Source organism: Meles meles, chromosome 20 (genome assembly GCF_922984935.1).
Source record: "Meles meles chromosome 20, mMelMel3.1 paternal haplotype, whole genome shotgun sequence".
Classification (NCBI taxonomy): Eukaryota; Metazoa; Chordata; class Mammalia; order Carnivora; family Mustelidae; genus Meles; species Meles meles.
In genome coordinates, this window is record NC_060085.1 from 5,021,931 (window position 1) to 5,047,539 (window position 25,609).

Consider the following 25,609-nt stretch of genomic DNA (forward strand, 5'->3'; position numbering starts at 1 on the left):
AGGTCCCGAGCGCACACGTGCACCGTCGGACTGGAGCGTGTGAACGTGAGTCATCCCAGCCGGGCAGGCCCAGGCATTTCACTCTGGTCACCGGAGCACCCCACAAGGCTGGAGCGGCCCGGCGGCCTCCCCCCAGTTCCCCGAGGGCCACGTGTCCAGGCTGGGGTCTGTTGGGGGCCCCTCCTCCTACAACCCCTTTGCACGCCGCACAGGTCCCTGATAGCTCTCTCTCTCTCTCTCTCTGCCCTCCCAGATGCCAGGGTGTCCTCCGACCTGCACCCTCCAGGCATGGCAGGCTCACTGGCACCATTTTAAATGGAGGCGATATTCACACCACATAAAATTCACCATTTTACAGTGACCAGCTCAGTGGCATCTGGTGCATTCACAGGGTTGTGTGACCACCACCTGAGATGATCATGGCCCCAAAGGAAATGCCGTACCAAGTACCTAGCCTCCACCAGCTCTCCACTCCCAGCCCCTCCCAGCCACCCCCTGCTCTCTGTCTCTGTGGATTTGCCTATTCCGGATATTTCGTAGAAAGGGAATCACACAATGTGTGGCCTTTGGGGACTGGCTCCTCTCACTCATGTTTTCCAGAACGCAGTTCAGATCTCCTCCCAGGGAGCTCTCCCGACCACCCCCCTCGAGCCCCTGACTGCCCCCGCCTCCTGCTCTCAGCTCACAGCCCTCAGCAGCATCTGACATAACCTGTAGATCTCCTTCATACTCATTCACTCAGAGTTTGTCCAACACCTTCTCAAAAGGGCAGGCGCCGAAGGGCCAGGAATTAGTTTCATTCTCTGGAAAGTCCTGAGTGAATGAATGAATGGATGAATGAATGACCCATATGACAGTCTCCTTCTTCCTTGTCTCCCTCTGCTCCACAGCATGACCCCTGCTTCCTTACCAAACCTCAGTTCAATTAGACAAGATTTATCATCCACTCCATCCCAAATACCAGGGATCCCGCAGGGAACACAATGAGAGAGACTCCCCATCCCCAGGCTGCCTTTGTCCTCCAGGCAGGCCATCACACCTGGTGACACAGGATTTTACTGCAGTCTAAGTTGCCACTAGGAGACTCCACTGTTCCTTCCTGATCCATTTATTCATTCAACAAATACGCACCTTGAGCACCTGCCATGTGTCGGGTCAGTGTGAACAACCAGAGGCATATTAGAGCAAGTGTTCAGGGAAAGCTTTCCCTGAGAAGGGAGCATTTGAGCAAAGACCTGAAGATGAGAGGGGAGAGTTATTCAAAGACACAGGGAAAAGCATTATAGCAGAGGGAACAGCAAGTGCTAAGATCTGAGGCAGAAAGGGACCTCATGGAAGAGAAAGCTAGCTGGGATGCTGGCACAGTGACAGGCAGTGATGAGGGGTGAAACGGCCCGTTCTCCACCACATGCATGACATTAGGCAAGGCGCGTAACTGCTCCAAGCCTCAGTTTCCCCATACGTTAATGAGGATAATAATAATGAAGGCTTATGCAGAGACAAATTCAAGGTGGCCAGGAAATGAGCCCACTTGTCCTGGGTGACAGACCCCTGGGGTTATGGTCATGGTGGGGCAGGTGTAACCCTCTGCCTCCTTCTCACCTCCTGGCCTTGCCCTGCCGTCCTCCCCACTGTCTCCCGTCAGAGCCACCTAATCTCCGATTGTCCCCAGATCTTCTGGTTTACCTGAACACACCCCTCCTCCTCAGCTACTCCTGGTCACTTCCTCGCTGACGTCCCCCATCTCAGTGGCCCTTCGCCTTTCCGGTGTCCCCCACAAGCACCCGACTGCCTGTCCTCCCATGTGCGTCCAGAATGGTGACAGCGGGAGGCGGCATGACTCCTCCTCATGCAGCAGGTTACCTGCCTGCCCCTCGGGTCTCGGAAAAGTTCAGAAACAGGGATGGGATGAGCACCTTGGTTCCCAGGGAAGGCGGCCAGTGACTGCCCGTGGGGAGATAAACCACACTGTGGCTGGTCACCCCCTTTCTCAGACAGTGAGCCAGCTCCCCTGTGCTTATGCGGTGGGCTTATTTATTTTCACTCAGCCTCACACGCCACAGGATGGAGTGGGGTGGGAGGAGGAACAGTTACAGCAGAAATATACTCAGAAACTCCCCAGCACCCCCGTCTCACAGAAAAAGCCACGACCCACAGTCTCTGCATGAGCTGCCCCCTCACCTCCCATCCTTACCTCCTTCCTCTCTCCCCCTTGTTCACTCTTGCTTCACCCCCACAGGCCTCTTCCATGTTTCTCTAACTCACAAGGCACAGTCCTGCCCCAGGGCCTTTGCACGGACTGTTCTCTCTCACTTAGGCAGAGATCTTCCGCCATTACATGCATGGCTCCTTTAAACCTCTGCTCAAATGTCACCTTCTGGGCAAGAGAAGAGACACCTCCCTCTTTCGATTATTATAACCCATCCACTGCCCCATCGCCTAAGCCCTCTGCCTCTTTCTTTTTTCTCCATGGTACTTACCACCAAGGATTCTACTTTTCTTGTTTGTCTCCCCAGCTAGGCTGCTAGCACCATGGAGGCAGGAACCACATTGTTTTGTTCACTGCTCTTTCCTGTGCCTTGAACATCACATATGATCAAGAAATATTTGCTAAGTGAGTAAATTAATTTTTTTAAGTAGATTCCACACCAAGCGTGGAGCCCCACATGGGGATTGAACTCACAACCCCGAGATCAAGACCTGAGCTGAGATCAACAGTTGGGCACTTAACCAACTGAGCTACCCAGGCACCCCGAGTAAATTAATTTTTAGAATGAATGAATGAACGGTTGTTATGGTTGAGCCACAAGTTTAGCCCAAAACCCCTGGCGACCAAAACAAAAACTGAAACAGGATTAGTTATAGTCTCTATGTGGATAAACAATCCGGTTCCTGAGGAAGGCCCTGTGCCAAGCCACAGAGGTACTTCCTCTCATTTAACCTCCATAAGAAGCCTCTGTGGGGGGGGCGCCTGGGTGGCTCAGTGGATTAGGCCACTGCCTTCGGCTCAGGTCGTGATCTCAGGGTCCTGGGATCGAGCCCCGCATTGGGCTCTCTGCGGAGAGCCTGCTTCCTCCTCTCTCTCTCTGCCTGCCTCTCTGCCTACTTGTGATCTCTCTCTCTGTCAAATAAATAAATAAAATCTTTAAAAAAAAAAAAAAAAAAAGAAGCCTCTGTGGGGTGAGTATATTTGGAATCCCCATTTACAGACAATCAGGGGAAGCCTGATGATATGCATGAGACCACCCAGCCAGGACAGGGTGCTGCCCAGCTCCCAAACCCATCTGCTCACCACTGCGCCACCTTCTCCCAAACTGGTCCGTTATAAGAATCACTCGGGTGCTGATTAAAAAGTACATATTCCAAAGCTCTCTCCTGGGAAGTTTGATTCAGGGGGTTTATAACGAAACAAGCACCTCTACAGGTGATTCTGCTGAGTGAGGAAGTTTGAATAATGGCACTTTGTGCAACAGAATGAGAGACAGACAGAAAGAGGCCGGTCTAAATACTTCCATATGAAAAACAAACTGGAAAACATTTATAGGAACATTTAAGAGACTATGTCTATGCCCTTGAAACACGGAAGGACTCTTCAGCAAGACAAAGCAATGTACGAACCATCAAAAAAGATCGATAAATTTGGAGACATCCCATTTCCCAATTTTGGTTGAAATAAAACACATCAGGGATAAAATGAAAAGACAAGTCAGGTGAAAAGTCTGTGATGATCATAGGAGCTCTGGGATATATGAAGAGCTCTGAGAAATCAGTAAGAAAAAGGTAAAGGTCCTAACAAAACAGACAATTCCCAGAAGAGGAGATCCAAGAGGCCAACCGATTTAGCAAAGACATTCAACAGAGGAACGAAAGTTAAACCTTTGTACACCCTCCAAATCGGCAAAAACCAAGCTGCCCATCAAAACCAAGTGTTGGCAGAACGAAAACTTCTTTTACAGGCAAGGGATTGCAAATTGGCAATGTCACTCTGCAGAGCACTTTGGCGATATCAAGGTTGAAGCCAAGCACCCCTAGGATCCACGGTTCTACTCCTGGGGATATACCATCAGCAAACTACGGCCAACGGGCCACATCTGGGCACACCTGTTTTGGGAAGTAAAGTTTTATTAGAACACAGCTACCCCCGCTCATTTACATATTGTCTAAGGCTATTTTCACACTACAAAGGCAGAGCAGAGCAGACACCACAGGGGCAGTCTGACCCACAAACCCAAAAGTATTTACTCTCTGGTCTCGTACAGGAAAATTCACCAACCTCTGTTCTGGACCGATGGGTCTCAAACTTTAATGCGCATGTGGGTCTCCTGGGGATTGCACTAAAAGGCAGGTTTTGATTCAGCTGTTCTGGGAGGAGGCTGAGAGTCTGCATTTCCAGCAAGCTCCCGGGTCATGCTGGGGTGCTGGCCTGTGGACCAGGATTTGAGTAGAAAGGATCCAGGTAACACAGAGATCAGCCATGACGTGTCTGTGAATCCTTGATGGACAAGACAGAGAAACGTGTCCTCATCATCGTCTTCAGCTCCTTTGAGCTCTGCCTCCAGCAAGCACCAACAAAGCAAGCAGAAACTTTCACTCAGTGTGTATCGCACACACCCTACGTGGGTCAGACACGCCTGAAGCAGGAAGGGACTTTCATGCATTCATAGCCAAAAAGATCTCCCTAGCCTTCAGGGATGGGTGAGAGAGGAAACCTCTGCAGCTGTACAATGTCCTAAAATTTGGCCCCCAAGTCAACCCTGAGTACGACAGACATAAACTGAGGGGCCGTGAGCACCCCAGGGTGTGACGTGGTACTGACGTTCTTACGGCAGCAGCTCCCTGGAAGACACGTAGAAGGTTCCAGCTGCCCACTGCCTCTCAGAGGTCAGAGGCCACGCCTGTGGTCCCAGAGCCTCGCACAGGGGAGTGATCAACATGACTTGGGTGAATGCTCTGGATGTTCATGCGCGTCTCCCCTTGCAGACCCTTCAGTCTAGAGCACCGTTTCTGTCATCCAGTTTCTGCGTGACACATAGTAGGAGCTGAAAAATATATTTGTTGAAAAAAATATGTATTTGATGAATGAAGAAATGTTTCATATTCAGTTCCAAGAGTTATCATATATAAATAGCATTGACCAAAAAAAAAAAAAAAAAAGAGCCAGACCAGAGGAAAGGAAATAATTTTAAAGGAGAGGCTATTTCCCCTGAAGAGAGCACGACTCGGGCTGGGAACATAAGAGCTTTCTAAAAAAGGGAAAAAAGGGAGGGGAGTTAACATTTGTTGAACACTCACTGTGTATAAAGCGCTATACACACAATAAATGAGATTTAATCTTCTCAAACTATCTGGGGGGGCGTGGTGGTCTCTCCTTTGGAGAGAGGAGGAAACAGAGAAAAGCTACGATGCCAGCTGCCTCCGAGCAGAGGGAGGGAAGCAGGAGGGGGTTCTGAGTGGCCCCCGGTGGCAAGAATAAGAGCAGAGTGGAAATGTGCAGGAAGCAGGGGTTTTGACTCTAGCAAAGGAGTGGTGATGAGTTTTAGAGGAGCTCTACCCCTAGACTTCTCCAAGAAGACTGGATGAGGACCCACCAAGAGACTCTGGGGCTCCCTTCTGATGTGGGAAGCCTATCTTTTGCTTTAAGCAGATTCATCTCTGGGCTTTTCCAGCTGGGACTGGAAGGTTAAAGAGGGCCTGAGTGACCCAGAGATGGCCAGCCCCTGCCCCCGTGTCCATAGGACATGAGTGAGATTGTCCCAGACACCTCGGACACCAACTAGGTGGCATTGTCAAGAGCAAGCACCAAGCCACCCACATCTCCCAGCAGTGGACTGCTACACAGCCACCCAACCTCCTTCTTCTCTCCCCCTTAAGCATTTTTAATATCCCTCTGGTCAGAGCCAGAGCTTCATTAAAGGCCTTTGGGCAAATTAGCCACAGCTGTATGGCACGTTTGTGTTGGAGGTTAGCTCCTACGCACCCCCAGCCTCCACCCTCCCAGCTAGGGGCACCGGCTGGGGAGAAACAGACCAGAACCTCTTCCTCCAGGAAGCCCTCCTTCCTGCCTCCCCAGGACACGCTCGGGAGACAGGAGTCTCTGAGCCAAAACCAAAGGCCTGTGCCCAGGGGCCGTGATGGCCAAGCCTCCCCTGGTTACAGCTGTGACCAGCAAGACGGGAGGCCTAGCCGGGCCCTCGTGCTTGGCTCCCACTGGAGCGCGCTTGGCCAAGAGCTTGGAAGGTGTTGGGGGGACAGGGGGTGACCCTGCCCAGCCCCAGCCTGGAACCAGAACCAAGGAGTGAGCAGGTGGAGAGGGGCTGAGCAGTGATGCGTGAGTTCCCTGCACTACCCAGCAGAAGCCGTGCTCCTGGCTCGTACCTACGTGTGACTGAGACAAACCCAGGGTGACCAAGAATGGTCCAGCCCCTGAGGCGGCCGGGGGGTGTGCCTAAGGCCCAGTGACCCAGCTGGCCAGGGGCAGCCAGGGCTGAGAGGCTACATCAGCCCAGAGGAGTACTCCTCCTCACCCAGATCCCCCCACAGAGTTGGGGGCTTTTTATCCAGAATCTAATAAAAAAACCTGATTTTCTTTTTTTCTAAAGAAGTGGTACCTGAGTGAGAAACTGTGGAGTGGGGGGGTCTTTGATGAGCTCTGGGTCTCCAGGGTCCCTGGGGAAGCTTCCCTGCAGTGGTCCCTTCTCCTGTCCTCAGGCGAGTATGTGTGTGCTGGGGCTGGGAGGCCCTAAGGGACAGCCAGGGAGAGAGAAGAAATGGGCTCCCCCCCACCCTACTCCCGATATGGCTGACCTGTTCCAGTGGTTCCAGCCCTGACCCGAGACACAGAGGAAACCATCTGACCTGGGCGAGACCGACTCCCAAACTAGCTGGGAGGGCCCCAGACACCCGGAGCGATTGCCTCCTCCTTCGGTATGACCCTTAGCACGTCTATCCCCAAACCCCCACTCCTACCTCCGGAACTGGAACCTCCGAGCCAAGAGACTGTCTTCACACTTGCCACTAGGCCGAGCACAGAGACAGGGTCCAAAGATCATGAGTGGGTGGGTGAGGGGCAGGTCACTTGTGAAAGTAAATGGGTGAGGGAATGAATGAATGGACCGATGAGCACGTGAATGAGTGAGTAAATGAATAAATGAAGGAAAGAAGGACGGATGGTTAAAAGTCAAGGAGGGAGGAAGCAGGCAGAGAAGGTAGAAGAAAGGGAGAGAGGGAGGGCAGGAAGGAAAAGGGACTACCCAAAAGTATGGGAACCAAGGTTTGTTCCAAGATGAAAGCCCATCCCCTCCTCCCAGAGGGACACCGAGAAGTGGACCCCCCCCCCCCTCCAAGGCCCTGGCCCAGCCTGGGAGCTGATTCAGGGGCAGGCCATCTTCCCCAGACACACCCATCGTCGGTCCCAACACCCCCCTTGCAGGCCCTGCCAGGGGAAGCCGTCAGAGGGGGACCCGGCCACTCCCCCACCCTGGAGGTCCTCTGCCCAAGGCTTGGGACTTGATGCGCAGTTTGTGGGGCAGGGAGGGCTGAGGAAGGCCCTCAGAATCGCTCCCTGGGACAGGATAGGCCATCCCAGGAGGCAGCTGCATGGGATCAGCCGTGGGTGTGAGCAACACATCGGAAGGCCCAGAAGCCTGGTAGCCAGAGGCCATGGGGGACCACAGCCCCCAGAAGGGCCTGAACTCCGGCCTGGTCCCCCCATGCTCATCCAGGAGGTGACAGCGCAGGAAGGCAGCTGGGAGCGCAGCCGGCAAGGCCGTGTCCATTCTCTTGGGGGTGTGGGGAACAGGGTCCTGGGGGCACCTGGGGGAAGAGGCCAGACCAGTCCACTTGTGAGCCACCAGGCAGCCCCGGCATCCTGGAACCCCAGTGTCCAAAGCGCATGGCCTCAAAAGGCAACCATGGGAGCCAGGGAGGGAGGGGAGTGGCTCAGCCCTTGAACCCGGCTCTCCAGTCCAGGGGGGCTCCCACAGCAGCGCCTGCAGGGGCAGGGTCCGGGAGCCAGCAATGGAGGGCAGAAGGCCAAAGCGATGCCTGAGCGCCCACAGCTCAGCCCTGAGCAGAGAGTTCTCCTCCAGCAGCGCGGCCAGCCTGCTCTCGAGGGCCGCGTCATTGAGACGCCTCTTCTCCCGGGACCTCTTGGCCGCTTCGTTGTTCTTCCTCCGCTTCTCCCAGTAAACCGTGTCCTTCTTCTCTTCCGGCATGAACTCACGTTGCCGCCGCACAACCGGGCCCCTGCCCCGCAGGGTCTTGCTGCGACTCTGAGATACAACCGGGAGGCCTGAGAGCCCCCCGTCCATGGCCGCGGGAGGGTCCTAGGGAATAGAAGAGAGGTCTTGGACAGGAGGCAGGAAGCTGACCTGGATGACTGTCCCCCTAATTTATCCTGAGACCCCGCTGTCACTGATGGGGGAGGGCACAGGTAGAGTGGGAACCCAGGTGGAGACGGGGATGGAGGCCGAGAGGGAGGTAGTGGAAAGGGAAGCTGGTGGGATGATTTGGTGCCTGGGGGAGCAGCAGTGGAGGCTGCCAGAGATGCCACGTGGCTGGAAAAGACTTAAGAGCAGACCACAGTCTGTATGCAGAGCTAGTAGGGCACCCTATTCTCAGGAGTATGCAAGCTCCTTCCCCCAGGGTTCTTACCGCTGAGAAAGTCAGCTGACAAGCCAAGGGTTCAATTCAGTCTGAGTTCCAAGGTAAGATCCTTGGAGATTCAGAAGGAGATAGAAAGAAGGCTAAACCTAGAAAGAAAGAAAGAAAGTGTGTCCATGGAGTTAAACTGAGCCGAGTTGGGGTCAGAAAATAAGCCACTATTCATCTGAACTGTGCTGAGGTTATATCCCAAGATCTCCTCGACATGTGGCCAGAATTTTGCACCTGCCTGTCCATCCGTCCAACTACCCATGCATTCAGAAGGTGATCTGTTCACCTGTCCACTCACTCAACTGTCCGTTTGTTCATCCCTCTACCGACCTATTTAACCAACTCGCCATCCATCCATTTACCAACTCAACGACCCATCCGCCATCTTGTTTGTCCATCCATCCACTCAGCCAAACATCCAGCTGTCCCCCACCCAATTACAGAATCATCTATACGTCTACCATCCACATGCTCATCCATCTAACTGTCCAGTCACTGTAGATTCATTTTGAAAAATAATATTTTGCCTACAGGTAGCAAATAAAAAATAGACAAACTGGACTCCATAAAAAAAAAATCTTAAATTTTGTAGATCAAAAGATGCTGCCCATAAAGTAAAAAGATAACCCACAGAATGGGAGAAGATATTTGCAAATCATATGTCTGGTAAGAGATTAATATCCCAGAACATACAGAGAACTCCTACAACTCAGCAAAAAAAAAAAAAAGAAGAAGAAGAAGAAGAAGAAAGAAAGAAAGAAAGGAAAAGAAAACACCTCAATTCCAAAACTGTCACAGAGCTGGAATAAGTCCATAAGCAGACAGAATGCTCAACATCACTTATCATTATGGAAATGCAACTCAAAACTACAATGAGATACCACCTCACATCCATTCGGATGGTCACCATCAAAACAAGACAGAAAATAGCAGATGTTGGCCAGGAAGTGAAGAAATCAGAACCCTCGTGCACTGTCGGTAGAAACGTAAAACGGCACAGCCATTCTGGAAAACAGTACGATGGTTCCCCCAAAGAACCAAAAATAGAATTACCCTATAATCTAGGAATTCCAGTCTTGGGTATTGCAGGAATACCCAAGAGAACTGAAAGCAGGATCTCCAAGAAGTATTTGTCTGCCTCTGTTCATAGCAGAATTATCCATGATAACCAAGAGATGGAAGCGACCCAAGTGGTCTGTTGACAGATGAATAAATAAGATAAATAAATAAGCAAAATAGGGTCCATCCATACAATGGACCATGATTCAGCCTTAAAAAGGAAGGCCATTCTGACACCTGCTACAATGGGGATAGACCTTGAGGACATGGGCTCGGTGAAATAAGCCAGACACAAAAAGACATATGTTGTAGGATGGCACTCAGAAGAGGTACTTAGAGTAGTCAAAATTATAAAGACAGAAAGTAGAACGGCGGATGCCAGGGGCTGAGGGGAGAGGGAAATGGGGAGTTATGATACAATGGGTACAGAGATTCCAGCTTACAAATATATGGGGAATGGATAGTAGTGAGGGTTGCACAACAATGAAAATGCATTTAAAATCCCTGAACTGCATACTCAAAAATGGTTAAAATGGTAAATGCTATTATGTGTATTTTACAACAATAAGAATTTTTAATTATATACTAATGTAACTTTACTGAGTGCCAAGGGTCTTGCCGTCCATATATTCATTCACTGGTCTCTCTCCCTCCACCTCAACTCACCCATTCCTTCAACTATCCCATAACTCTCCTGCACCCCATGCCAGCCAGCCTTTCACTAATCCATTCATTCATCTCTATATTCATCCATGGGTCCATCCATCCATCCAACCACCAAAGATCAGTCCATGAGAACTTGCCATGTACCTAGTTCTGAAGAACCAGAACGTGAAAAGCAGTGGTGGAAAAAAAGAATCAAAATCATGAGACTCCTAGGGTCCCAGGGATACTCCAAGAATGGGGAAACACCTCCTTAGCCTCAGCTCAGTTTCTCATATTGGTTTTCCTGAAAATTCTAACACAGGGTAGGCTCTATCAACCTCCTGAGTTCCCTGAACCTAGGATGTCCTCACCTTTCATGATCTGATATGAAACAGGTGAAGAGAAAAAGAGAAACCCCAGAGCAATCAGGGGATTCTTCCTGAAAAGTCATGATAGGCTCCAAGAAAGAGTAGACATTGAGAGCATGGCATCCTATGACTAACCTTCATGAGGGTATGTATATATGTCTTTGTCTACCACTGTATCTCTGGTGCCAAGCATTGTGCTTGTAGACAGTAAGTAGTAAATAAACACTGTTGAATGAATGAATGAACGGACAGATGAATGAAAAAGAGGACTCTGGGGGCGCTGGGTGACTCAGTGGGTTAAGCCTTTGCCTTCGGCCTGGGACATGATCTCAGGATCCTGGAATCGAGTCCTGCATTGGGCTCTCTGCTCAGCAGGGAGCCTGCTTCCCCCCCTCTCTCTCTGCCTGCCTCTCTGCCTACTAGTGATCTCTGTCTGTCAAATGAATAAATAAAATCTTTAAAAAAGAAAACAGGACCTTGTTCACAGATAGAAAATATTTGGCCCTCCTAAAATAAGACAAAATCAGAGAGGGAGATAAACCATAAGAGATTCTTGATCATAGGAAACAAGCTGAGGGTTCCTGGAGGAGAGGTGGATGGGGGATGGGGTAACTGGGTGATGGGCATTAAGGAGGGCACTTGATGTAATGAGCAATGGGTGTTACATGCAACTGATGAATCACTAAACTTACCTCTACCTCTGAAAGAAAGAAAGAGAGAAAGAAAGAAAGAAAGAAAGAAAGAAAGAAAGAAAGAAAGAAAGAAAGAGGAAGGAAGGAAGAAAAGGGGAGGGAGGAAAGAAGAAAGGGAGGAAAGAAGGAAAAGAAAGAGGGAGGGAGAGGGGGAGGATGGAAGGAAGGAAAAGGAACAAAGGGAGAAAGGAAGGAAAAGAAAGAGGGAGGGAGAGAGGGAAGAAGGAAGGAAGGAAAGGAGGGAGGGAGAGAGAAAGGGAGGGAGGGAGGAAGGAAATAAATATTTGGCTCTCCTTTTAACTGCCAGTTGAAAACTGTGAAACCTACCACATTTCCCTTTTTGCTCTGGCCACCAAGAAACTTAGCACTCAGTTTTAAAATAAACTGTAATAGCCTTCTTGATTGGGAAAGCAGTTTTTCTTCTCCGGTATTATTATTTGAATATAGTCTTTTCCTCTGTGCTAACAAAGCCTGGGCTTCGTGTCTGTGGCTGCATAAGGTCATTCAGATCACATATAAAAGAGAACTGAGGCATAAACCATCAAAAAACAAAATTCCTCAGAACTCTGACCATGATTCTAAGTCCACATTTCCCAAAGTATGTTGTCAGGAACCCCAGTGCCAAGGGTTCTCTGCCAAAAAAAGAAAGAAAAAGAAAATGCATGTGAGAAATACTGCTTATTTTATCCCATATGTAAGAACAATTAAAGGCTCTGAGAAGTCCTGCAAAAAAAAAAAAAAAACACATATTTACCCTTGTTTGATTTAAAGGTTCTCAAATTTTTTTACCCACAAAATATTTACTTCACATAATACCTTGGGATGCATGTTTATTCACTTATTCATACAACACAGTGCCAGGTCTTACAACGGTTACTAGGGCAATAGAGGAAAATCAAGCATCCCCTGCCTTCACAAAGCCCGCAGTCTCTTGGTAAAGGTGAGTGAGATGATAATGGAAAATACAGGCTCAGAGTGGGTCTGTTATCTGCCCAAGTCACGCAGTAATTTAGTGGCAGAACAAGGATTTGAACCTGCTCTAATGTGTGGGTCCATTCTGTTTACAGCTCTGAGGTGCTGCTCTGTCTGGCACTCATGGCTGGGCTTGGGAAAAAAGGCCTTGTGGGGCTCTGCAGTCACCCGAGTGGCCAAGAAGTCCTAGACACCAGAGGGACTTCTGTACCAGTGCCTGAACCCTCTCTGAGAAATCCTGATTCCTGGGGGGACTCCAGCACCAAGACCTAAGACCCCCCTCTGAAGCCCAACAGGCATCTGGGGCTACATGCCCACCTGCTGGGGCTTGCTGCAGTGGGGGGCAGTCCCACACTGGCCCATGTCACATGGGCTAGAGAAGCATCCGCAGTGTGTGGACCCTGGTCCACAGGAGCCAGGTGGGGAGCAGCCCTGGGTTCGCACCTGGCTACTACTCACACCTGGACTTTGTTCTTGGCAGCCAGAGGAACTAACACATCCTTGTTCAGGAGGCCAAGCTCACTGACCCCTTCCAGACGTCTGAGGCCACCACACCTTCTAGCAGGAATGTATCATCCTGCTTACAGAGAAGAAAACCAAGGCTCGGGAGCTTACATAGCTGGCCTGGGGATACTCAGCAATTTCACACATAAGCCCGGCATTCCCTCCCATCCTTTCCTCCCAACAAGGTGAAGGCCACCACCGACTCCAGCCTCAGAGCCGCTACGACACCCCTGGCATCCTCCTCTCCTGTCCCCATTCATGGTGCCACCTCCCACCAGTTTCCCATTCACATGTACATGCTCCCTCTCCATGCTCTCCTCAGCCCTGGCTGCCGGCCAAGCATTTCCTAGCCCACCTGTCCCCCCACTCACCTCCACCCTGGTCTCTCCAAATCCATCAACAGCCCAGAGGACTCTTTTCAAAACCCTACTTACTCTCAGCTTGGAAATCTCTGGGGTGTGCTTCTATTACTGTCAGCATCTTGAACTCTTGAAGACAGTGCTCAGGTGCACCTCGGTTCACCCCCTTCTCTACCCTGGGGCCAGGGAGTAAACAGAGGAAGATGCTGCGTGAATGTTTTTTGGAATGAACTGATGAATGTATGAGTGAGTATCTGAATAAATTAATGAGTAAAATGCAAGTGAATGAATGAGTAAGCAGATGAAGTCATGCTCGAGGGTCAGGGGCCCTGAGTGGGGTACAGTAACCCTGATCAAATCCTCTCTACCCACTAAAGGGCTAGGCTTGGGCCTTCCACTGCCCAGAAAGCTCATCTGAGCCCCAACCAAGACAAACCCTTAGACAGGCTGTCACTCAGAGTGCCTTGTCCCACCCGTCACAGCATCCTCCTGCTGCCCACCTGGCCCTGTCCAGGGGACCCCAGATGGTGTCCTGACCACCATTCCAACTTCAAGGATGCTGGCAAGAGCCCAGGAGTTGATGTGCATTGTGGAACACATCCCAGGGCCCTGGGGCCAGCATCCAAAGGCACCATCTTGGCTCAGGGAGAGAGGGTGGAAGAGAAGGGACCAGATGAGCTAGAAAGGGAGGGGACGAAGCACAGGAGTCCTCTAAGACTAGGTCAAAACCAGCAGATGGCCGAAGAAGGCAGCAAGGGCTGGCGGTCAGGTAGAGGAGGGGAGGGGGGCTCTTGCGCCAAGCCAATGAGGTAGACGAGGGCTAGTCTCACTGTGCAGCTCCCTTCCTGAGTCCCCCCTCCCTGTGGCTTGGCCTGAGCCCCCCAACCACGACCCCCCCACCTCCACAGGAACCCAAATGGAGATGGGGCAGTAGATAGCTCAGTTGCCTGGATTTATTTAGAGAAGAGGCAGTGAGGGCTGGGCTGGGCCTTCCTGTGGTCGCTGAGGAAGCACTTAATGGAAAGCAATAAGTCAGGGGCACTCCTATGCAAAAGCCCGCAGCATCGGCAAATAAGGAAACAGGAAAATGGTCTCTCCCAGAGAGCCCTGGCCAGTTCTACCCCAGCCCCATCAGCCTCCACAGCCTCCCTAATCATTGGTCATCAAAGTTCTACTTGGTTTTCTGGAGTGACGGGGAGCTCATTCACTGCAAGTCAAGGCACTGCTGGGCTGCATGAACTCTCACGAACAAGGTTTTCCTGGAATGGAGCTCATACCCACCTTCAGCAGACCTTTTCTTGTTAGAATTCATCCCCTCTGTTCATGAAAAACTCCTCCATTTGGCCCCTAAATGCTCTGAGAAGTTGTTGGGTTGATGCTCACATCCCCCCAGCCCCTACTCCAGTCTGCTTTCCTCAAAGGAAAACAGCTATGTCTGTTCAGTACCTACTATGTGCCAGACAGAAACAGTGTCTCACTTTGCACTTATCAGCACTCAGAGAACAAAGTTTGGTCATCACCCTCATTTGACAGATGAAAAGACAGAGGCTCTGAGAAGTCAAGTGACTGACCTGAGTCAGCATGGCCAAGAATGCAGGTACAGTGGGCTCTGGAGCTCACAACTTCCTAACACACCAGTTTAAACCTTCCCCGCTTTCCCCATTCCTTCCACCAAAGACACAGTTTTGAGTTCATTTAGTACCTCTGACTGGTGTCCACAGAGGAAAAAAGGATCCAGAGAACCACACAGCAAACAATGGGACAGGACTGAGATGAGCACCCAGGCTGCTGGGATGATGCGATGGATGGACCAAGTTGAGACTAAGCTTGCTTGAACTGGGTTGAAATCCTCCTTCCTAGCTAAGTGTGTTTGGACACATCAATTCACCTCTATGAGCTCCCAGTGCCTCCTCTAAAATGAAGATAAGAGTAGCACCTACTTCATTGCTTGTATAAAGAATAAGTGAGATCCTGGGTGTTAAAAGCCGGTACATAATAATAGTAAATGAGCCACATGGCTACTTTTTATTCGATGGTGGTGGTGGTGGTTTTGTATTAGAGCCCTCTTCCACTAGGGCTTCTGCTGAGGTGCTCCCATCATTATTTATGTTGAAATACCTGTGAGAACCCTCGGAGACCACTCAACACACTGATCAGTTTACAGATAACGAAAGTGGACTTCCTTTCAACATGGCGGACCAAGTACATACTGAGACCTTCCCATTCCTCCTCAACGCTAAGAAATGATAGGAAAATACTAACTTGAATGAGGGAAAAAAGAAGTGACCTATGACAAGGGTATGCCCACCCATGTAGGTACATGGCCCCTAATATTTGAGATCAAAAGCTTACATTCTCAAGAGACTCTGACCAATGAGAAATGACCCAAAGAGATGAGGAATTCATGAAGTTCCCACAAAGTCTCCAACCGGGAGAATTTACGTCAGAGGAAATAGAGATCATTGGCACAATCTGAAAGGAGTTTTGCAATGAACAGATTGAGGGACTCAAAAAGATAAAGGATGGAGGCACCTGAGTGGCTCAGTGGGTTGAGCCTCTGCCTTCAGCTCAGGTCATGATCTGAAGGTCCTGGGATCAAGCCCCGCGTCGGGCTCTCTGCTCAGCAGGGAGCCTGCTGCCCCCTCTCTCTCTGCCTGCCTCTCTGCCTACTTGTGATCTCTCTCTCTGTGTCAATTAAATAAATAAAATCTTTTAAAAAAATAAAGGATGGAATAATAACCATAAAACAAGAGCAGGGGGTATGAAACAAAAACAGATAGATTTTTTTAAAAGAACCAGTCAGAGCTCAGATATGAAAAATATAGTTGTTGGAAAACATAAGAAATGAGTTGTCTACCAGAAGGGGAAAACAAGACCAAGAACTGATAATGTGGATTTTATTGGCAGTGATGGACCCAGAACACGGAGCCCAGATTTTAGAAGACCAGAACTAAACTCAAACTCAGGAGCTGACCCTTGGGGTCATTTGTGAAAACCCTCTTCAAAGGTGTCCTGTGATTCCTCCCTCTCCCCACCTTGTTTTTTTTTTCCTTTTTTTATTTTAATATCACTGTATTTTAATGTCACTGCTGAGCTGGACTCCATAGTTCCTCCCTAACAAAGAACAAAGCTTTCCACCCCTGACTAGTCAGGTGGGACAATGAGTATGGAGAAATGGCCAGCATTCCCCTCCAAAATTAAAATTGAATTAAACAGAATCTGAATGTTAAGGGAAAGAGTTGACTGAGTAAAAGTGAGAGAAATAGCCAATACTGGCCATGGGATGCTGGACAGATGGCTTAACATCTCTGAGCCTCAGAGTGCTTGACTATAAAATGGGCTCAAGGGCCCATGTCACATACAGATGTTCTGAGACTTAAATAGAAAGTTGTACATACAAGACACTTGGCATATCCAGGGGGTCTCACAAGGAACATCTCCCTGGAGCTCAGCAACACTTTTTTGAGCCCATAGAAACCCCACATGAGGACAAAGCTCCAGTCACTTGGGCCACAAACAGAGGAGAGAAACTTAAAACTTTGAAAGGACAAAAAAAAAAAAAGGTGAGAAAAAAAGATGAATCAAAGGAGAGAGGGTAAGCTGACTTACAAATCCCCCACCTACGTGGTCAGAGGGCAGCCCACAAGCTTTCCCTTTGCTCAGTGCTATGAGGGGAACTAAAAATGACCACAAACTCTCCAGTGGGTGTAAGGCTTCTTAATACTCACAGGCAAAAGATGACATTTGTGTGGCCAATGCACATCTGGAAAAAGTGTTCACCCCCTTCCCTGACAAGAGAAATACTCATTTGTTTTCATCTACACAGTGAGATACCAGTTTTTTCTGGCTGAAATAAGCAAAGATTTAAAAATAATAAAACTTAATGCTAGCAAGGATGCAGTGAGATGAGCACTTGTGTACCTAGAGGGTGAAGGTATAAACTGCTTCCTGGCAAAGCAATTAAGCAAAATGAAACAAAGTTAGACTCACATCCTGTTTGAGGAATGACAATAACACTTCTCTCCCACCTGGATCATTGTTCCAGCCATCTCGTTAATCTGGCCTCAGGAGCCCCTGTGTCCCTCCTCAAACACACCATTCCAGCCTCTTTTGTTTCCTGAAGAGGTGTTCTCTTACCTCCACATGCTGTCCCTTCTGTCTTGAAGATTCTTCCACTTCTCTCACCTCTTCCCCAACAAAATCTTACTCATTCTTCAGGACTGGGAATAGATGTTACCTCCTACAGCAAGCCCACCAAACTGACCCCTCTCAGCTAGGCCAGGAGCCTCTTCTGGGCTTCCAGCATCCTGTGGTTTTCCTCTATCAATACAGTGATCACTCTGGGTCTGTGTCCCCCCATCCACAGCTCTCCAAAATAGGTACTTGATAAACAACAGGAATGAAATATTTGAAGAAGAGGGTGTGCTCTGTGTGGTCCCAGAAGGTTGAGCCAGGACCACAGATTAGGGGATAGAGAGGCAGGTTGGAGTAAGGGTCTGAAATTTTCTAGAGGTGCCTGGATGGCTTAGTTGTTTGGGTGTCTGACTCAAGTTGTGATCTTGGGGTCATGAGACTGAGCTCCACATCAGTCTCCACGCTGAGCATGGAACCTGCTTAGGATTCTCTCTCTCTCTCTCTCTCTCTCTGCCCCATCCCCCCTACTTCTGAGGTCTTTTGTTCTCTCTCTCTCTCAAAATACTAATAGTACTACTACTAATAATAATAATGAATTTCCTAGGAATTCCAGCTCACTAACCCAGCAGATGCTGCCTCATGAGATAATGAGCTGCCCATCACAGGAGGTATACAAGCAGGTGGCTGGAAACTACTTCTCTTGCTCTGACTTCTCCACTCCTCTCTGTCCAGATTCAGGGGGCCAGGGATGAAGAAGATGCCCTCCTCCCCACGTTGTTCTATGTGGCTTTCTTCTGACTCAGAAGACTGCCCAGTGAGGTCTGTGGACCCGCAGAGGCTGTTCCCACGGAGCTGGTACAGCCCAGCCCATTCCTCAGAAAGGCCACAGAGTCCCAAGAGGCTACACTCTCACAGGGCTGGGGGAGCCTGATGGAGGCTTCGGGCACTCTCACTCTGAGAAAACCCCTGCCTCATAAAAGCCCCAGTGAAACCGACCTCTAAAACCGAGAACCCTCTGTGGGAACTCAGATTTCAAGGGGAAAATGCAAGGCACTCTGGGACTGCGGCAGGCCCTACCCCTCCCTTCGGCCCCCTCCCGGGGCCCATGGAGAGGAAGCCATTGGTACCTCTGTGCCCAACCCACAAGCCCAGCCAGAGTCCCAGATCCCGGTTCAGACTGATAGGCAGGAAGGGGGTGGAGCCGGCAACAGGTGGTCCGCCATCCAGGCTGTGATAATGACACACTGCGTGACCTTGGGCGCCACATGCTCTCCCAGCTTGGGTCTTTTCACTGTCAAATGGGTACAAGATTGGTGCCTGGGTGGGTAAGGAGCCCAAGTCCGTGCTTAGTCCCAAAACATAGCAATTGTTTTGTTCTTGAATTCCCTGAGCTAATGGAAACTGGCCTCCTGAAATTGACCAGGAACAAAATTCATCTTCGGGAAATTTAAGTCCTCAGCTCCCAGCCACAGACACCCCTCAGGCTCCACCTCCCCCTCTACCCAGCCCACACCAGGACAACCCCCAAGTGAGAAGAGCCTCAGATCCGTGGGGGCCCCAGCAGACTGGGGCCCCACTGCCTGGTGGACATTCGAGGCCCCCTAACCAGCCTGGGGGTGGTGTCACCAGGAAGGAGTAAGGGCATCTGGCACCAATCACCACCCACGCCAAAGAAAACAGTTCAGAGGTGTCCCCTACCTGGCCAAGCCCAGGACCCAGCCAGGCCCTATTCCCACTCAGGCCCTGGGTCTCTCTTCCAGGGACCTGAGTCCCCAAAACGTCTCCTCTCTGCACTCACAACACTCCAGACACGGCCCTGCTTCAGGCTTTTGCACAGGCTGTTCCTACCCCCTGGAATGCTGTTCCTCCTGATACTCACATATGATTGGTCCCTCCCTCATAATCGCAGATCTCTCCTCCTTGGCAAGGTCTGTCCTGACCCCGAGGCTGAATCACCACCCACACACTCAGCCCTCCATTGTCTCTCCTTATCCTGCTTAGTGTTTATTCAGGGTCCTTACCACCCCCTTACTGATTGGTTTGCTAATGTCTGTCTCTGCCACTAGAACGCTAGCCCCTGAGGGCAGGAACAGCCCCTCTCCATGTCCCCCAGTGCCTAGAACAGCACCTGACACACAGTAGGGGCTTAATAACTATTTGTTGAGTGAACGAATGAATAAACGAACGTGAACAATGTCAATTCTCACAACTTCCCTGGAAGGCAGTTTCACCCCCTTTTGCCACAGAGGCTCAGGGGAGGTCTCATGGCTGACCACCCAGCTGGTCACAGGTGGGCTTAGAACCCGGGCACCTGGGCCCCAGAGCCCACCCTCTGAAGACCTGAGATACAGCCAGGTCCTAAAGGCACCTGGACAGCAGGACACAGCTCACGGCTCCAGATTCAGTGCCCAGGGAGCCCCAGGGCCTCTGGCTTCTTTCCGTGAAATAGGCCCAGGGCACTGAGAGAAAGAGCTTCTGGCTGTGGGAGCCCTGCTCTCCACCCCAGGGGTGGCTGTCCCTCCTCCGTTCCCCGGAAATGCACTTAAAGAAACATCCCACTTTCCCTGCCCCCACCCCACTCCTGGAATATACCACAGTTCCCGGAGCAAGGCAGGGCCTGGACCCCGTGACTTCTTTGGGGTCCTGAAACATCCAGTGGCCTCACCCAAGCCTCTTCGAGGTCCCCAGGTCTGCCTGTGCCAAGCACTTTACAGACACTATCTACCAGAAGGATCTTTTCACCACCCAGATTATGCCACTTTCCCGCCCAAAACCCTCAGCAGATCAAGACCATGCTCCTTTGCCCAACCCATGGAGCCCCCCACCCCGCACGGTTCCCACAGGGCTGGTCCCCTCTGTGCTCCAACCACTGGGACTCACCACAGGGCCCTTGTTCCTATAGACCTGCTGCTTGGACCACTCTTCCTCCCCTCCCCTGGGTTCCTCATTCTCATCCTCTGATTTCAACTCCTCTGAGAAGCCCTCCAGAACTCCCCAGGTGCCCCTACTCTGTGCTTCCTGAACATCAGGTGTTTCCACGTCTGAGCATTTATTAACCAAGAAAGTTTACATTCACTCACGTAACTCAGTGACTAAAATCTCTCTTTCTCCAATGCGGCCAAGACCTGTGTTTCTCCTCCCCAGTATAGCTCCGCACCAGGGCCTGGCACATAGTAGATGCTCAATAAATGTTTGAACGAATGATTGTGTTGGATCCCGTATCACCCGCAGTCTCCCATTCTACAGGTGAGGAGACTGAAGCTAGCTCCCGACTCCTTTTCTGCACTGCCTGTCCCCGATGTCCCCCTACCAGCCTCCTACCCCATCCCCAGCTCTAGGGCACTGGTTCGGATGTTTGTCAATGTTTGGGGACACACTTGGTTGTCATGGCAAGAGGAGCAGGTTACTGGCACCTAGTGGGTAAAGCCCAGGGATGCTGCCCACACATCCAGTGCCCGGGACAAAGGATTACCCAGCGTGTGGTGGAGAACCCCTGCTTTAGGAGACGTGCCCACATCCTAGCCCGATTGATAAAGACCAGCTAGGCCTGGTCCTGGGGGTCCCTGTAGTCAGAATCAGTGGGTGTGGTGACACGAGATCCCATGATAGATTTCACCTGAGTCCAGCTGCCCCTGTTTCAGCCATTAAAAAAAAAAAAAAAAAGGCACCATCAAAAGACACTAACCACAAAGCAAAAAGTGACCAAGAGAATGGAAGAAAATATCAGCAAATCATAGATCTCATAAGGGATTAATATCCAGAATATATAAAAAATACCTACAGCTCAGCAATAACAACCAAAAAAAAAAAAAAAAACCACCTTAATTAAAATTGAGCAAAGGGCTTGAACAGATGTTTCTCCAAAGAAGATATCTAATCAGCAATAAGCCCGTGACAAGAGGTTCAATATCACTCATCTCTCAGGAGGACAGCCGGCCCTCAGACAGTGCGGGTTTGGACTGTACAGGCCCCCTCACGCGCGGGTTCCTTCATAAACACCATCCAGGACTGTCAGTGCGTTTTCTCTTCCTTATGATTTCCTTAACAACACCGTTTTCTCTCTGGCTGACCTCACTGTCAGAAAACAGCCCATGATCCATGTAAACACACGAAATAGTCTTTCATCGACTGTTCACGTCCTCGTGAAGGCTGCCGGTCAACAGCAGGCTGGTCGTAGGTTTTGGAGAGCCAAAGGCGATGTGCAGATTGCTGACTTGCAGGGGTTTGCGCCCCCAGTCCCCGTGTTCAAGCATCAACAGTACAATGAGATACAGCTTCACACACATGAGGACACTACTATCAAAAAAAGGAAAAACAAAACAAAAGCAAAAACAAAACAAAACCAGAAAATCAACAATGCTGTCAAGCATGTGGTGAAACTGGAATCTTCGCACACTGTTGGCGGAAATATAAAATGGTGCAGCCCTTCGCTATGGAAAACAGGATGGGGATTCCTCAAAAACTTAAAAATGAAAGTACTGTATGATCCAGCAGTTCCATTTGTGGGTCTACGCCCCAGAGAACTGAAAGCAGGGACTCAAAGAGGTGTGAGCGTACCCATGTTCACAGCAGAATGATTCACAGCAGCTACAACATGGAAGCAGCCACAGCGTCCATCAGGACATGAACAGAACAACACAATGTGCTCCCTCTACACAATGGAACATTCAGCCTAAAAAGGAGGGCCCTTCTGACACCTGCTTCGACACAGATGGGCCTTGAGGATCTTTTGCTCAGTGAAGTAAGCCAGTCACAAAAAGACAACTGCTGTATAAACCCACTGATAGGAGGTCCCCAAAGTGGAGACATGGACAGAAGGTAGACGGTGGGCACCAGGGACTGGGGGGTTTGGGGGGCTGGGAGTTAGGCTTTAAGGGGGACAGAGATTCGGTTTGGAAAGATGAGAAAGTTCTGGAGACGAATGCTAGTGACAGCAGCACAACATTATGGATGTATTTAGTACCCCTGGGCTGTATACCTAAACACGGTTAGGATGGCAAATTTTATGTTATGTATATTTTACCAAAGTGGAAAAAAAGAAAAAAACACTGTGCACGTGGCCCTGTCTGAAGCACGGGCTGGCATGCCTACAGAACCCAAGACACGTCCAGCCCTCCAGGGCCCCCGCCTCCCATAGGGTAAAAGCCCAAGTCCTCCCCAAAACCCAAAAGGTCCTACACAACCTGCCCCATTCCCTCCCTGCCCTCCTGCCTTCCTGTCTCCCCCCTCTTCACTCCACTTGGGCCACAAGGGCCTCCTTATTCTTCCTCCAACACATCTGATTCAGTCTTACCCCAGGGCCTTTGCACAGGGCGTGCTCTCCCATTTCGATATCTGCATGGCCGATCCCCTCTGTCAACGCCCATCAGCCTCTATGCAGGACAGAGTTTTTGCAGCCACCCAACCCCTCCACATCAGACTTGAAGTTTGGGGAGCAAGGCCTGACCTAGACAGTGGGTAGTCTCTGAGACACTGGGGTATCTCACCTATTCTTCCCATCTGAGCATGGCCCAGAGGCCCCCAGGCACCTGCTGCCACCAGATGGTGGGCACAAAGCAATTGTTCAATAAACACATGAGTAAAAGTGCGTTATGGAGGGACAGAGAAGAGGAGAAAGAGATACAGAAAGAAACAGAAAAGGCAGGAAGGGCAGACAGGGAAAGAGAGAGAGAAGCCAGCAGAGAGAGAGAAAGAGAGAGAGCAGATTGCCCCTAACCCATGAACGGCAGCCCCCCCCCCCCCCGACACACGACAGGCCCCAGCAGACAACAGCCAGAGGTATGTAACCACCACTGTCTGCAGCCAATGCTCACTCCCATCCCCAGGGGCCCTGGGACCTCACATCACTTACACTGGACCCCTCCAACCCCCAAATCTTTACCACCAGCGCACCCCCACAACAGTCAGGCCCCACAACACACAGACCCTGAGGACAAACACGCAAGGTCTGCCGGACCCATCTAACCACCACATCCCGGAACACCGTGGGGACCCCGTCCCGTGACAAACCCAGCCCTCCCCTACAGACAGACCCCTAGACGACCACACCACAGCAGACCCTCCCAGGTCCTCACGCACCCTATTCTGAGACCTCAGTTTTCCATCCAGTGCCCCCCACCATACACACACACCCCCCCCAGTGGGTGTAGTCACCCATAACGACTAGCACAATCAAGGCCGTTTTGGGGTTCCAGAAAGCCTGAGCTTTTCACCCCTAAGTGCTGACCGGGCAACAGCAGCTGTCCTCAGCCTTCTGATGTAGGGGACAGGGGCCGGGTAAGGATGCAACACCCAAAGAAGGAGCAGAGAGGAGGGCGGGAGACAGGAGGGAAGACAGGAGAGCTGGGGTGCACAGGGAAGGTGGGCTTTGCAGGCAGTGGGCCGCAGAGAGAAGGCAGTTGCTGGAGGGCCCCCCAAAATAGATGCAGGCATTGGGGGCCGAAGCCAGATGCTCCCATCCACCGCTGTGTGAAGACTGACCGTGGCCGCCACCCAGCTGCCCAGCCCTTCCTGTCCCATCCCCAGGACCATGCCAAGTCTCCCTCAGGGCGGGGGGGGGGGGGGGGGGTCCGAGGAGACAGAGCCCAAGAGGGGAGAGGACAGGCCCTTCCGAGTCAGACAGAGGTCTGTTCTCCCTCGCCCAACCCGGAGCCGAGCTTGAATGAGGCCACAGAGATGTGACAGACAGAGACAAAGAGACACACAGGTAGGGAGACACACAGAGAGAATCCCAAAGAGAGCCAGAGACTCTGAGACACAGGGAGAGACACAGAGAGAGAGAGCTGGGTCAGGAAAGCTGGAGGGAGCAGAAAAGACTCAGAGACAGCCTGAGAGCTACAAGGACGGGAGACGGGCGGGGGAGGGGGCGGAAGTCTGGGTGAGGGTCCCTGAGGGTCCCCTGGAGCCCCTGGCTGTCCGGCAGCCCAGGCGGGCCTCTACCTGCACACGGGACTCACTTCCCAGATCGCTGTTTCCCCAGTAAGTCCTGCGTGAGCCACGAGCCGCCACTCATCAGCTGCGTGGGGCCTCCAGACGCCTCCGCGGTGGAGGGAGTCACCAGCGCTTCCGTAGAAGCGACACCCTGGCCCCCAGTCTGTAGCTCGTGGCTTTCCCTGCAGAGCTGTCCCCCCCACACACACACCTGATGTCTGCCCGAGGAGCAGGTTCTGTGGGCTGGCTCCAACTCAGGGGGGGTCACTGGGTGCAAACAGCCCAGCAGGAGGGTTAAGCCCTCCTTTAAGGGAGGGGGACCTGCTGGCCTCACCACCTGGGCCCCAGCAAGGTGGGGGGTGGGGTGTGGATGGCCAAAGCTAGAACATCTCATTCCGTCTCACTAAAGCCCTTCCAGAAAGATCAGAGGAGCAAAAGGAAGGGTCCCTTTCTCCCCTTCCCCGTGGGGATGCTCTCCTGCTGAGACGCCTTCTGTAGCGCCTGGTTGCTTTTCAGGTTTTCTGATTCCTTGCCCTGGACATACCCTCTGCTTGAGGAAACAAGCCCAGAGCATTTTGGAATGTGCCCACAGGGGAAAGTGAGGCCCAGTCCTTAACGGCAGTATGAGTTTTCTGAGTGGACACCAGGAAAAGAGGATGGAAGGTATTCCAGGCAGGGGGAACAGCACATGCAAAGGCTTGGAGGTCAGGACCGCAAGGATGTACCCAGGCAGATCCTGGGAGAGATGGTCGGAGTTGCTTGGATGCTTGGAGGAGACACCTTGCACTTGGTGCCTGGACGTGAACAGCCTGCAGGGGCAGGATGCGGGGGCTGGAGGTGAGAAGGAGCCTGAGGCATGCCCCATGTGCTGTGTCCCCCTCCCCACCCCTGCAGCCTCCCACCGGCATCCCACCCCTTCCCCAAGGGATTTTTTTTTTAAGATTTTATTTATTTATTTGACAGACAGAGATCACAAGTAGGCAGAGAGACAGGCGGGGGGGGGGGGGGGGGGGAAGCAGGCTCCTTGCTGAGCAGAGAGCCCGATGCGGGGCTCGATTCCAAGACTCTGGGATCATGACCTGAGCCGAAGGCAGAGGCTTTAACCCACTGAGGAAGATTGACGCAGAGATGGGATTGAGCAGGCCTTGATTTGGGGACAGCGGCACCTGGTGGGCACGGTGTGGAACTGCACCCTCCTTCGTGGGTTCACTCTGCAGACGCACTGCAAGCCGGGGGCCATTCCCGGGGTATCTGACACCCAGATGGGGTCATCTTTTAACTCCCTCTTCCTGTA

The 25,609-nt window shown here is 51.3% G+C and overlaps 1 protein-coding gene across 4 annotated transcripts; it reads right to left on the minus strand.

Annotated features, from left to right (window-relative positions):
• Positions 1-3,979: 3,979 nt before the first annotated feature.
• Positions 3,980-24,456, minus strand: NFILZ (NFIL3 like basic leucine zipper). Of its 4 annotated transcripts, XR_006816483.1 has the most exons (6): positions 24,325-24,456; positions 8,653-8,750; positions 6,609-8,324; positions 4,817-5,039; positions 4,274-4,492; positions 3,980-4,101 (listed from the first exon to the last, which is right to left on the minus strand). XR_006816483.1 is itself a non-coding variant. In XM_045991675.1 (3 exons), exon 3 carries the CDS (start codon positions 8,307-8,309, stop codon positions 7,449-7,451), a length of 861 nt encoding a protein of 286 aa, XP_045847631.1. In that variant the 5' UTR covers positions 8,310-8,324; positions 8,653-8,750; positions 24,325-24,456; the 3' UTR covers positions 6,607-7,448. The 4 variants fall into 4 exon arrangements, 1 of the variants encoding a protein (XP_045847631.1); XR_006816484.1 differs by lacking the exon at positions 3,980-4,101 and having other exon boundaries at positions 4,179-4,492; positions 24,342-24,405; XR_006816482.1 differs by lacking the exons at positions 3,980-4,101; positions 4,274-4,492 and having other exon boundaries at positions 4,711-5,039.
• Positions 24,457-25,609: the final 1,153 nt, after the last annotated feature.